The sequence below is a fragment of the Aythya ferina genome (genome assembly GCF_964211825.1).
Source record: "Aythya ferina genome assembly, contig: HAP1_SCAFFOLD_29, whole genome shotgun sequence".
Taxonomy (NCBI): Eukaryota; Metazoa; Chordata; class Aves; order Anseriformes; family Anatidae; genus Aythya; species Aythya ferina.
This window is the reverse complement of record NW_028181463.1, coordinates 2,469,666-2,483,939: the sequence shown is the minus strand read 5'-3', so window position 1 is coordinate 2,483,939 and position 14,274 is coordinate 2,469,666. Positions and strand designations below refer to the sequence as shown.

At 50.4% G+C, this 14,274-nt stretch overlaps 1 protein-coding gene across 1 annotated transcript; it reads left to right on the top strand.

The window, feature by feature from the left end:
- The first annotated feature begins 11,733 nt into the window (after positions 1 to 11,733).
- Positions 11,734 to 13,374, top strand: LOC311427921 (olfactory receptor 14J1-like). The gene is made up of 2 exons (XM_084539504.1): positions 11,734 to 12,063; positions 12,168 to 13,374. The coding sequence occupies exon 2, from the start codon at positions 12,191 to 12,193 to the stop codon at positions 13,091 to 13,093; it is 903 nt and encodes a 300-aa protein (XP_084395630.1). The 5' UTR covers positions 11,734 to 12,063; positions 12,168 to 12,190; the 3' UTR covers positions 13,094 to 13,374.
- Positions 13,375 to 14,274: the final 900 nt, after the last annotated feature.

Here is a 14,274-nt window from a genome sequence, read left to right as displayed (position 1 = left end):
AGCTCAGCAGCAGCTTCCAAGCCAGGGGCCTGCTGCTGGCCTTGCAGCTACTTGGCTAGACACAGCCAAGCCTTGTGCCTGCTGTGCTGTCATGGACTCAAGCAGAAGGGACAGGACAACCCATCTGGGGGCCTTCTTTCTGTCTGGGTCGTTCTGGGTCTGGAGGCAGAGGGGATCCCCCAGTCAGCATGCCAAGCAGGTGCCTTCTGCTGGCCTAGCAGGGCCACTGCCAGATGTCAGCCCAAAAGTGCAGCTCCCAGGGAGAAGGCAAGGCTGACCTGCCACCTCCAGACACAAGTGACCTCCCAGTCCCTTTCTGTGACACGTTCCTGCTGCTGCCCTATCAAGTCTAGAGACAGAAGTGACCTCACAGTCCCTGCCACAGTCACATTCCTCCTGCTGGGGCAGGAGATGCTGAGGCAGAGCTGAGCTCCTCAGAGCATTCCCACCCATCTCCTCCTTGTGGCCCACAAGCTGATGTTCTTGTACCACCCCAAAAATTTTGTTTCCTGCCTCCAACTTTTAGATACGGAATGGCTTCTGTGCACCCAGGCTATCTTTTTCCAAACCCTCATGCAGTTTGTCCCAAGCGTCTTGGAGGCAGTGGCCCCCTCTGTGTCGAAAACTGAAAGCAGTCCTAAAGGATGACTTCAGGCAAAAGCTGACACCTCTGACATGACAACCCCTATCCAAGACCTCTTCCTCTATGGGGCCTACCAGGTACTTAGAAGGAGCCGATCTCAGAAACTACATGCACAGCAAGTGCCTTCTGCTGCCCTACCATGGACACTGGCAGATGTGAGCCTAAAGGCACAGATCCCAGCCAGGAGTCAAGGGTGACCTGTCAGCTACTTCAGAAAGCAGTCACCTCACAGGCCATTTAACAGCCATTCTCTTCCTGCTGGACTTAGTGTTTCTGACGCACCACTGAGCTTATAATACCACACCTACAAAACACCCCCATTTTGGGTCAGGACCTGCCCAGGTAGAAGTGATCTGGTTGTGATCCTGCAAGCTCATGACACACCTGCTGGGCTCCCATCCTCTCTGACACACAGGAGCCAGTTCCATGCCAGTCCTGGGAGGTGCTAGGGCAGGAGGGACCTTGCAGGCAATGTTCCAGCCCCATGCCTGTTGGCGGTCTCTCAGCTCCTTGTGCACAGTGAAGATCACACTCAAGTCCAGAAGTCTGAAGCTGGCCTAGAAGACACTCATGTGAAGCATCCTTGAAGCCCCAGCCCCAGCTGGTGGTGTTGCTCTGCAGTGCGAGGGGGCTGTGGTGTCTGGCGCATGGGGGCACTCTGTAGGGCCATGCTGGGCAGGCTGGGAGGCAGACCCAGCTCATGGGGTCACTGCCATTGCCCCAGGGCTGCAAGGAATCACTCACCAGGCTCCTTTGCTGGGGCTTTTTTGAGCCGTGGGGCTGCAGATCTCTCCTCTGCCTGCTCACACCAGATTGAGCACTTGAGCTCTGGTCAGTCCACCTTGGAGGAGATCCCCCCTTAGGAGGGAAGTGCTGCAGTGGAGGCCAGCTGTGCCACTGCCGTGCCCACTGACTGTCCCTGCCTGCACTCCCAGCACAGCCCCACAGCAGCACTGGCACCAAGCTCCAGGAGCAGCTGGGCCTGACCCCACCAGCAGGGCTCAGCAGGACAGGGCAGCAGTGGCAAGAGAGAAGCTCTGCATGTCCCAAGCGCTGGTGCTCCCTGGCCGTGCTGCTGGGATGGGACTCTTTTCCTCTGCACCCGTGAGCACAGGCACTGCCCCTGCAGAGGCAGGCCTGATCTAAGAGGAGAGATGTCAGACAAAATAGCAGTTGAATTTTAACTCCATTAAGGTTAAATTCACAGAGAGAATGGCTTCACATGCATAGAGTCTATAAGCTATATTCAACAGGTACATCCATATCATTTTAATGGGTGCTCATTAGCTGAATTAATGTAATAAGAATATGCACAAACACAACCACAACAAAAATAAATAGAAAGAAAGAAAGAAAGAAAGAAAGAAAGAAAGAAAGAAAGAAAGAAAGAAAGAAAGAAAGAAAGAAAGAAAGAAAGAAAGAAAGAAAGAAAGAAAGAAAGAAAGAAAGAAAAAGAAAGAAACACTAACAGGTATACTGGCTCTTCCTCCAATTATTGACATTGCAAGTCACGTGCAGAAGCAGATCAGAAATTTCTTGCATCCAAGAAACATCTAGTCATTAATTTCCACAAGGCATCCTTGAGCTCCTGGCTCCTCATTCTACAGATGAGGACGTGCTCTGCTGGAGGCACTACTGAGTACAGAACTGCCACCACCAGGTCCAGGGATGGGGAGGAGATGGAGGGAGCTTCAGGCAGGCAACCATGACAGGTCTGAGGGAGACGGACACCATGGCCAGGTGCGGGGGACATGTGGAAAAGGCTTTGTGCCAGCCCTGCTATAGAGACAACAGGACTGTCACCTAGATACACAAGGTCGAATCCAAATACAATAAGTGGCAGCTGGGCTCTTGGCCCCGAGCCACTCCTGGTTGCTGAGGCAGCTGCCCCAGCTCCAGAGGAGATGGGAAGAGAGGGATACTGAGAGCAATGAATTTCTGATGGTATCTTTATTGTCTTTATCTACCAAGGAAGCCTGGTTCTCTATGCGTGTTAGATGATATGGTCAAAGCAAACACAAAATATAACATTCAGAATGCTAAGAATTACATTATTAAAAACAAAATAAAATATTTTTAAAATACTAACAGAAAAAAAATATTTTTTAAAATATTGTATCATTTTCCCAAATAACATTTTATTTCTTTTATGATTATTATTAATGATAATGTTTTGATAGCACTAGTAATGATAAAAATGATATGATCTAATATGAATCAAAATTGCATATAATAAGAAATACATCTTCTGAACACATCACTGATGATTAAGAAACATGTATTGAAGAAGTTTCCTCACTGCATCCTTCACCTCTTGGTTCCTCATGCTGTAGATGAGGGGGTTCAATGCTGGAGGCACCACCGAGTACAGAAGTGCGACCACCAGGTCCAAGAATGGCGAGGAAATGGAGGGGGGCTTCAGGTAGGCAAATATGGCAGCGCTGACAAACAGAGAGACAACGGCCAGGTGAGGGAGGCACGTGGAAAAGGCTTTGTGCCGGCCCTGCTCAGAGGGCATCCTCAGCACTGTCCTGAAGATCTGCATGTAGGAGAAAACAATGAAAACAAAACAACCAAATGTTAAAGAAACACTAAACACAAGTGTCCCAACTTCCCTGAGGTAGGCATCTGAGCAGAAGAGCTTGAGGATGTGGGGGATTTCACAGAAGAACTGGTCCACAGCATTGCCTTGGCAGAGGGGCAGGGAAAATGTGTTGGCCGTGTGCAGGACAGCATTGAGAAAGCCACTGCCCCAGGCAGCTGCTGCCATGGTGGCACAAGCTCTGCTGCCCAGGAGGCTCCCGTAGTGCAGGGGCTTGCAGATGGCAACGTAGCGGTCATAGGCCATGACGGTGAGGAGATAATACTCTGAGCCAAACAAGAAGAATAAAAAGAAGACCTGAGCAACACATCCTTGATAGGAGATGGCCCTGTTGTCCCAGAGGGCATTGGCCATGGCTTTGGGCAGAGTGGTGGAGATGCAGCCCACGTCGAGGAGGGCGAGGTTGAGGAGGAAGAAGTACATGGGGGTGTGGAGGCGGTGGTCACAGGCTACGGCGCTGAGGATGAGGCCGTTGCCCAGGAGGGCAGCCAGGTAGATGCCCAGGAAGAGCGTGAAGTGCAGGAGCTGCAGCTCATGCGTGTCTGCGAATGCCAGCAGGAGGAACTCGCTCACAGAGCTGACGTTGGGCATTCTCTGACATTGAACACAGTTTTCTGTTAAAGAGGAAAATGCAGAAAAATGTTAAAACACTTTTCTCTGAGGAAAACCTATTGTTTGTCATAGAGGACCCCCAAACAGAGCCTCTTTTTTTCAGGAGAACCTTTCTGCATCTCTCTTGCTTGAGCTGCAGTTGGTGTTGGCTGAGAGGGGCACGGGGAGCAGGGGCTGCTGTAGCTCCATAGGAGTCCTTCCTGATGTGCAGCTGGAGAGAAACATGGGAGAAAATTACATTCCGTCTACTGGTCAGATCCGTGAGATCTGCAGTGTTGTTGCCAAAAACTCATCTTAATACAGAGGCAGAGCTGCAGGGATTTTGTTTCCTTTGTTTTGTTCCTATTATCCCAGTAACACTTAGGAGAGGTATTGGATGGTTGAGCTCCCTGACATTTCCTGTGCACTCCCAGAGAAACCCTGTGGGTGCCAGGAGGAAAACAGACTGTCCCTTGGTGAAGACTGAGCAGAGCAGCTCTGTTGATCAGACCAGTTCTCAACAGTCAATTTTCACCCCTCTGAGCTGCAGGACAATCGCTTTCAGGTGTTTCCCTGAGAAAAAATGTAGATGACTGCTAATCAAGGAGGGCCAAATCAAGCCAGAGTTTGAGAGCTTCTCCTCGTATGGGCTCTGCCTGTACTGCTGGCCATGCCTGCCCCACAGCCCATGGGCCGCAGGGGGAGAGGAGGCCAGGGAGGGGCTGCTCCAGGGGAAGGCGTCTGCACCGCAGGGCATGGCCACGAAGTGCCCAAATCCCCCCTGCCACTGCGTTTCTACCAACAGCTCCTTCTGGCCGCCTGCTCCTCTCTACACTGCCTGCAGCTGTCCCTGCTGGGAGCTGCTGCTCTGCGCCCACCTCTTCTTTCCCCCTGCCCGTGCTCACAGACCCCATCCCACGCGGCTGTGCTCAGCGCTCCCCTGCAGCACCCTGCCACCAACAGGGCCCTGCCAAGGGGCACCTCCATGGCTGCAGGAGCTACGGGGCAGCTGTCAGAGAGCCCGGCATGGCCAGCCAGAGCACGGTGTTCTGGGCTGACCGGGGACACCTGCCTTAGGGCACTCCAAGGTGCTTCTGCCAGAATTCCTCCCCTCACACTGCAACTCAACAGGACTCTCAAAGCCTACTGCATTGCCCACTGCCCTCCCAGAAACAACACCCAGCAGGAGGAGACCCTTCCAGGAGCTGCAGCTGCATGGCCCTGCAGCCAGACACTTACCTTGTCAAGGGCTGTGCATGTTTCTCCTGCATGCAGCTCCCAGCATCCTCCCACTGCCAACTGCATCCAAGCCCTCTCTCCTTCTCTCCTCTGTGTGTGCCAGCTGCGGTCAGAGCCCCCAGCCCTGCTGCGCTGTGCAGAGGAGCTGCTCCTGGCCACAGCTGTCTCTCTGCACCACGGCCCTCTTGCCACGACCTCTCTCTGTCCCATGAGCCTGGCCCAGCTCAGCAGTACAGCACCAGCCCAAGACACTGGAATCACCCCTCTGGGGGCTTTGCTGATGAGCCCATGAACCTCAGGCACTCAGAGACAATTGAAGACATCTCTCCAGAAGTCCAAGTCAGAGGCAAGTTTCCTGCAGTGTCCCCCTGAGGGCCAGCACTGACATAGCCTCCCGTGGAGCTCATTAGAGCAGAACCCTGGAGGCAGTGAGGACAAGGAGACAAAGGCAATGTGAAGGTGACACTGATGTGTAGGAAAACTGGATATGTGTCAGCAAGCACAAGGGCCAGGCCTTGACCCCCATCTCCTGGGAAGGGAGATCCTTTCCATTCACACCTTGCTCAGGGCTCTTTCTGGGGCAGTAGGAGATGTGGAGAAGTCTATGTCAAGGTTTCATAGATCAACATTCTTCTCCCTCCTTTCTTTTCTGGGCAGTAGTTCTTTTGCATTCGAATGAACCTGATTTTCACACCCATTGTTTTCTCCTGCAATTAGAGGCAACAGTTCCTGGCACAGGTTGGTTCTCTGGCCTAGCAAGAGCAGACCTGGGGGGTCTGGTCTAGTCCCCAGACTAGACCTGGGCCTGTCACAGGGTCTGGAGTGGCTGCAGGACATGTCAGAGGTGTTGGAGTAGCTGCAGGGCCTATGACAGCGGTTGGAGTGGAACTCACTGAGGCTCAGTAAGCACAGACCAAGTCCCAGCACATCCCAGTGACTTGTGTCCCTTTTTGAATTGCCAAGGTGATAACACATGCTGTTGAGGTTGTGATGAGGCAGGGGTCAGCCTCTTCTCTCAGATAACTAATGGTAGGACTCGAGGAAATGGCCACAAGTTGTACCTGGGAAGATTTAGATTAGATATTACGAAAAATTAGATTATATATCATGAAAAACTTTTTCTCTCAAAGAGTAGTCAGGTACTCTGGCACAGGTACTCTGATATAATGAAAGCCATCAGAAAGCTGATCCCGATTAGATGACTGTTATGGGGAGGTCAGGAGTAGCCTGGCCAGGAGAGATGTCAGATTAGGGGGAGGGAAGAAGAAGTGAAGAAGAGGTTGAAAGCTTATCTTTGTAGATGTAAGAGGGTAAGAGGTAATGTTGATGCTGCTGTAACACTGACTTCAGTCTTGTATGGCCCTTACACAATTTTCAAGAATAATATTAATCCCTCAACCAAAACATTAGTCGACCACCTTGACAGGAATCCACTATTGTAATGCAGAACTCAAAGTATCACCTGAAGAAAAACTCAGTGCAGATCACCATTCCCTTACCTTTCTCTTGCTGACCCTAATCTCTGCCCTTAACACTAACATTAAAATGCTCTATTTAACCCCAGAATTCTTGCCATACCTAAAAAAAAACACCCTAAACCATAATGCTTGCCCATACCCTAACCAGAGACCTGACACCACAAGCAGAACACCAAATCCTCCAACTAAAACTTTGCTTAATCTCTAATGCAGAAAAGTAAAATCTAGTCCCTAGGGGACTAGCTATGCCTCATCATCTCCTGCCCCAGCAGCAGGAATTTGACTGTGGCAGGGACTGTGAGGTCACTTCTGTCTCTGCACTTGATAGGGCAGCAGCAGGAACGTGTCACGCAAAGGAACTGTGAGGTCACTTGTGTCTGGAGGTGGCAGGTCACCCTTGACATAGACCTGGCATCTGCACTTTTGGGCTGACATCTGGCAGTGGCCCTGCTAGGCCAGCACAAGGCACCTGCTTGGCATGCTGACTGGGGGATCCCCTCTGCCTCCAGAGCCAGGAGGACCCAGGCAGAAAGAAGGCCCCAACATGGGTTGTCCTGTCCCTTCTGCTTGAGTCCATGACTGGGCAGCAGGAGGCACAAGGCTTGGCTATGTCTAGCGAAGAAGCTGCAAGGCCAGCGGCAAGCCCATGGCTTGGAAGCTGCTGCTGAGTTGACTTGTGTCTGCTTGGCCGACTGGATGCAAGAAGGCTGACGGGTTGGGATGCCTACTTCAGGAGTGGTTTCCTACCAGATAGAGCTTTCTGTGCTAGTAGAAAAGAACAGGAGAGAAAAAACTGCCACAAAGTGTTCCATGGAAGGTTGGCACTGGACACAAGGAGGGAGAAATGTCCCTCAGAGGGTGACTCTGTGGTCACCCTCTGATCAGACCCTGGCTTTGTGTTTCAAGGAACCACTGGTGAGGGCTGACGAGACATCGGTGAAAGCAAGGCATGAAAGCAAGATGGTGAACAGAGATGGATGTCTCAAGACTTCAAGAAAATAGGGCAATGTGTGGGACAGCAATGAAAAGCTTGCAAAGAAGAAGGCAAAGGGTGCTGGTAAAAAGCGAAGGCCCTAACAGCCGTGAAGGTTTTGTCCCCTTGGCTAGAGCTTAGGAGGAGAGATGTTATATTCATTGTAATGGGGCCTCATAGATTCCTTTCAACTGTGTGCAGCAGCTCAGAGGTTTCACACCACTGTTGTTCTCACAGCATCACACTGCCCACCACATCCTACAGACCCGAGCAAGAGCCTTGAGACAGATGTAGGGGTGCAGGATCTCCCCTCCCACTTTCAGGGGTCAGGCCTTGGCTCTTCTGCATCACCAAAACCAACCAAGACTTCTCTCAGCACAGTGCTTTGCCTGTCTGTAATCATGGCCTCCAATTATCTGCCCTAACAAGGCCTTGGGGAGGCTTTGTTAGTAACAGCCCTCAGTGGGGCCCATTAATACTGCAAGTCACTCCAGCTTTTCCTTCTGACTTTACTTTCTCTAGCAGTTGCATCGTTCTCCTCTCAGTACCTGAGCTTCATAGACTCAGCACCACAATACACCATGGAACTCTTTAAAATGCAGAAATTCCTAACATCTCCTCCATAGTTTTCTTCAAGCTTTCACGCCTTGTGCAGCTAATTGCAGAGTTTGCATGACGTAGTTAAGGGAAAAGATTTTACAAAGCACATAATAAATATATTTTCTTGTTTCAAAGGCTGAATGTTGTTGCATTTCAGTTTGGAGCATCATTCTCCTATTGCTATTCATCCAGGGGGACTTCTTTGGAGAACTCCATAGGGAGGAAGAGGAGAGTCTGGAGGTCTGACACCTCCACTGCCAGCAGTGGTCTTTGTCCCTGTAACTGCAGCCCAGCGTAGCACATGAAAACCTTTCTAAGACAAGTCAGGGTTTTTTTGGGAAACAATTAAATTAATAAATAAAAAAAAATAAAGTAAAATAAAATAAATAAAATTTGAAATGACCATTGGGATCTGAGAAATTGTAAATGAATCTTAGTAGACAACTGGACATCCATAGTCTCTATTGGGTCTTCAGTGGAATACTCAGGAAGAAAATTAAAGCAAATATATGTCCATTGGCTGTAGCTGTACCCATGAGCTTGGCCGCTTTTGGGAAATTGTCCCCTTCCAGCCACACAAACCTAAACTGAGTAATGTGAAAAGACCTGCCAGTCAATAGAGTAGGGCAAAATCCTACTTCTATGTCGATGTGCTATAGATGCAGAAGGCAAAAAGAATTGTACTGTGCCTGACACTACTCTGGGATGTGTAACCCAGGTCAGGCAACTTTACCTTAGTGCTGACAAGGCCATCACTAAACCACGCTCCCAAGCTCTACATCTACACTTGGGCTCTAAGGTAATAACATAGATATTATAATATAATAACATATAACATAACATAGAGGTAATAACATTCATGCAATGCCGGTAGTGCAGTAACACTGACTTAAAACAGTCATGTATATCCCTTCCCTTACTTGAAACAGTAATTTTAATGCTAAATAAACCTAAATGCTACTACAACAAACTGAAAGACATCAATTTTCTCTCTTGATAACCGCAATCCTTTCACTTAACACATACTTAAAATGCCTTATTTAACCCTAGACTACTTGACAGACGTAAAACACCCGTTAACCACAGAGCTTGTCCATACCTTAACCACAGACCTGACAGCACAAGCAGAACACCAAACAATCCCACTAAAACTTTGCTTAATCTCTAACCCAGAAAGTGAAAAAGAGATACCGAGGGGGCAAGAGAAAGCTCAGCTCTACCTCAGGATCTCACGGCCCAGCAGGAGGAATGTGACTGTGGCAGTGACTGTGAGGTCACTTCTGTCTCTGCACTTGATAGGGCAGCAGCAGGAATGTGTCACAGAAAGAGACTGTGAGGTCACTCCTCTCTGATGAGGATGACAGGTCAGCCTTGCCTTCTCCCTGGGATCTGCACTTTTGGGCTGACATCTGGCAGTGGCCCTGCTAGGCCAGCACAAGGCACCTGCTTGGCATGCTGACTGGGGGATCCCCTCTGCCTCCAGAGCCAGGAGGACCCAGGCAGAAAGAAAGCCCCAAGATGGGTGTGGTGGTTTTACCGTGCTGGGCAGCTAAACCCCACAACCGCTCTCTCACTCCCTCTCCTTTAGATGAGGAGGGGGAGAAGTAAAGCAAAGAACAACTCACGGGTTGAGATAAGGATAATTTAATTAAAGGGAAATAATTATAATAATTAATTAAAGACTACCATGAACTAAACAATTTAACTAAGGGGAAATAAAAGGGAAAGGGGAAAAAGAGAGGAAAACAAACAAACAAAATAAATGAAAGCTGTATGGAAGTGCAGAGGAAAGAAATTGCTCTCTACTTCCCACAAATGAGCGATGATTGACCATGTCCTTGAAGCAAGGCCTCAACGCACGCAGCCGGTGTTCGAGAGGAGGACCGACGTTCCCCAACGAGAGCCCACCCCTCCCCTCTTCTTCCTGTTTCCACCTTTTATTGCTGAGTGGGACATCACATGGTATGGAATATCCCTTTGATTGGTTTAGGTCAGCTGCCATAGTGATGTTTCTCTCCTCACTTTTTTGCCCACCCCCTAGGAGGGTTAGAGAAAGGCCCAATGCTGTGCCACTGCTGCTCAGCAGTAGACACAACACTGGTGTGATAACACTGCTGTTCCAGCTACAAGTACAGAGTACGGCACTGTATGGGCTGCTGCCGGGAAAGTTAACATTCCAGCCAGACCCAGTACACCAGGGTAATTTTTAATCCAGGGTAATTTTTCCCAAGTCCTCATGCATGCTTCAGTTTCCCACAGGCATCTTGGAAGCAGTGGCCACGTCTGTGTAGAAAACTTAAAGCAGCCCTGAAGGATATCTTCAGACAAAAGCTGACACCTCTGACATGACAACTCCTATCCAAACCCTCTTCCTTTTTGGGGCCTACCAGGTGCTTTGGAAGAGTGGATCTCACAGCCTACAGTGCAAAGCAGGTGTCTTCTGCTGGCCTGTCACAGGCACTGGCAAATGTGAGCCTAATGGCAGAGATCTCAGCCAGGACTCAAGGGATGACCTGTCGGCTAACTTCAGAAAGAGCTCAACTCACAATCCTCTTTATGGACATTCACTTAGGACTGGATTAGGAATTTCTGAAGCACGACTGACCTCATAACAACAGACCTACAAAACACCCCCTTTTTGGGCCAGGACCTGCCCACCTAGAAGTAATCTGGCTGTGATCCTTGGAGCACTGCTGCTGGGCTCCCAGCCTCTCTGATGCACAGGAGCCATTTCTGTGCCAGTCCTGTAAGGTGTTAGGGCAGGAGAGTCCTTGCAGGCAATGCTCCAGCCCCGTGCCTGTTGGTGGTCTCTGAGCTCCTTGCTCAGAGCAAAGATCACACTCACATCCAGAAGCCCTGTGCCTGAAGCTGGCCTAGGAGACACTCAGGGAAACGCCCTCCCAGCCCAGACCCAGCCCCAGCCCCAGCCCCAGCTGGCAGTGCTGCTCTGCAGAGAAAGGGGGCTGTGGTGCCTGGGGCACGGGGGCACTCTGCAGGGCCATGCTGGGCAGGCTGGGAGGCAGACCCAGCTCATGGGGTCACTGCCATTGCCCCAGGGCTGCAAGGAATCCCTCACCAGGCTTCTTAGCTGGGGCTTTTGTGTGCCCTGGGGCTGCAGAGCTCTCCTCTGCCTGCTCACAGCAGACTGAGCACTTGAGCTCTGGTCAGTCCATCTTGGACTGACGAGAGTCCTGCTGGGTTGCCCTGTGAGGTGAGGAAGTCTGGCAGAAGCCCCTTGGAGTGTCATAACCTAGCTACCCCTGGTCAGATAAGAGAGGAGTGGCCAAGCCTCCTCCAGACCCTGCAGGGGGTGTAGCTGGGATATGGGACACTCCAGCTTTCAGATATCCAGCTCTGTCCGTGGCATCCTCCTGGGCTGCATGCTTCTCTCCCGCAGGATGCAGCTCTCTCCTGGCATCCTTGTGTTATCCAGCTGCCCAAGGAAAATACACCTCCATACTAACATCATGTCCATGCTGCTGGATGGCTGTCTGTGTGCAGCAGGAATGAGGCCTCTGCAGCCCTATCTAGGAGGGAAGAGCTGAGATCCTGATCAGTCCCCTGGAGAAAAGGTGAAGATTCTGTTCAGCTGCACTTGGAGTGGGGCTTCTCTGCTCTCAGCTGTCTCCTGTTTCTTCTCAGGGCATCACCTGAGAGGGATGGTCCTGTAGCTCATAGAGGGGTAGCCCAGGGCAGCAGAGAGCAGGACTGATGGGAAGAGCTGCTCTGCTCAGTTTTCCCCAGTGGACAAGTCCTTTGCCTCTTGGCACCCACAGGATATCACCTGGAGTGTGGAAGTAATGTCAGGGAGTTCCACCATTCAATACCTCTCCTATGTGTTATACGGGCAACTAGGATAAAATAAAGTGAGGAAAATAGTTGCAGCTTTGCTCCACAATCAGCTCAGTTGTTTGCAACACTACTGCAAAGCTCATTGGTCTGACATTTTTCTGACTTTGAGTTATCCACCCTTCTGTTTTATTTCCTATTTTCCTCAGAGACGTCTGTTCTAATATTGCTCTGTCTTCTCCTCTTCAACAGACAAGCAAGTACAAAGTCAGAGAATGCCCAACATCAGCTCTGTGAGCGAGTTCCTCCTGCTGGCATTCGCAGACACGCGTGAGCTGCAGCTCCTGCACTTTGCGCTCTTCCTGGGCATCTACCTGGCTGCCCTCCTGGGCAACAGCCTCATCCTCAGCGCTGTAGCCTGTGACCACCGCCTCCACACCCCCATGTACTTCTTCCTCCTCAACCTCGCCCTCCTCGACGTGGGCTGCATCTCCACCACTCTGCCCAAAGCCATGGCCAATGCCTTCTGGGACACCAGGGCCATCTCCTATCAAGGATGTGCTGCACAGGTCTTCTTTTTTGTCTTCTTGGCTGGAGCAGAATATTACCTTCTCACTGTCATGGCGTATGACCGCTACGTTGCCATCTGCAAGCCCCTGCACTACGGGAGCCTCGTGGGCAGCAGAGCTTGTGCCCAGATGGCAGCAGCTGCCTGGGGCAGTGGCTTTCTCAATGCTGTCCTGCACACGGCCAATACATTTTCCCTGCCCCTCTGCCAAGGCAATGCTGTGGACCAGTTCTTCTGTGAAATCCCCCACATCCTCAAGCTCTCCTGCTCACATGCCTACCTCAGGGAAGTTGGGTTTCTTCTGGTTAGTGCCTGTTATAGGTCTTGTTTTTTTTTTTTTGTTTTCATTGTGGTGTCCTACGTGCAGATCTTCAGGGCAGTGCTGAGGATGCCCTCTGAGCAGGGTCAGCACAAAGCCTTTTCCACGTGCCTCCCTCACCTGGCTGTGGTCTCCCTGTATCTCAGCACTGCCACGTTTTCCTACCTGAAGCCCCCCTCCATCTCCTTTCCATCCCTGGACCTGGTGGTGGCATTTCTATACTCGGTGGTGCCTTCAGCAGTGAACCCCATCATTTACAGCATGAGGAAAAAGAGCTCAAGGAGGCACTGAGGATGTTATTGCAATATTCAGTATTACAGAGAGGAACCTGTCTTCTGCATCTGATTCCCTGAAATATACGTGGACAAGGCAGAAACATCTTCGTTCATATATTTCAAAAATTGTTCATTCTTTTCAATATTATTCCAATATGCTAAATGTTTTTAATCTTTTTATTTTTTTAATTTAAGATATTTCTATTCCTCTTCTACCTTTTCTTTTAACCCAAAGACCTCATGTAGAGGTGCTGCTAAGCTCTTTGTAACTAACTAAATAAAGGAACCAGCAGGTAGTCAGTTTCTGTGGATCTCATTTCTCATACACTCTTCTCAGATACAGCAGTGGTTGTGGGGTGAAGATCCCTGTTGCAACGTGCTGGAAAGCCCTGGTGTCCTCCTTTGGGGCTGCCCTTTCTGCCCTGGCAGGCACGCCCTCCCTTCAGTCTTTGAGTCAGGGTCGCCACTTTCTTGGACCCACGAACACTGACAGCAGCAGGACATGGGCGTTTTGGTGCTGGTCACTCTTCTCTTCCACACTGCTGTCTTGTAGCACCACTGAATCAGAACTGGCCTTCCAGCTAGCACCCCTAGGAGTACGGCTTTCAAAAGTGAGGTGGAGGAAGCACTGAAGAAGCAGCCTGATCTGATGTGAAAGTTCTCCCTGCTCAGAGCAGATCTTAGCACTGGAAACCTCCAGAGGTCCTTTATGACTCTAATCCTGAAGGAAAAAGGGGCAGGAGAGTGGAGGCAGGGGGAGAGAACACTGCTATGGCAGAGGTGTTGCTGACATTTCTAATCCCTGCTTCATGTTGTCCTCAGGTTTACATCATGAACGAGTTCATCCCCAGAGGATCCTCTGCCCATGAGCACCCAGTGTCCAGATGGTTTGAAGACACTGTAGAGAAGTTCTCAGAAACAGTGCCAGGCTCTGCAGAGTGATAGGTTCACTGAGACTGGAGGGGACCTCCAAAGCCCATCTAGCCACCCCCACTAGCCACGCATGGGCACCTGCACCAGGCAGCCCAGGCCCGTTTCCAGTTGGGTTTGTTGTATCTCCAGTTGAGGAGGACTCCCCCACTTTTGGGGAAACCTGATTGAGTGCTTGGTATTGGAAACATGATCCAGTTCTTGATATTACTCACAGTAAAAGTGTTTTCCTGTGTGCAGTTCCCATGTCTTGTCCAATCACTGGAC

Excerpts from the sequence above, each read along its gene's own strand:
- LOC311427921 (XM_084539504.1), top strand. The coding sequence starts at position 12,191 with ATGCCCAACATCAGCTCTGTGAGCGAGTTCCTCCTGCTGGCATTCGCA.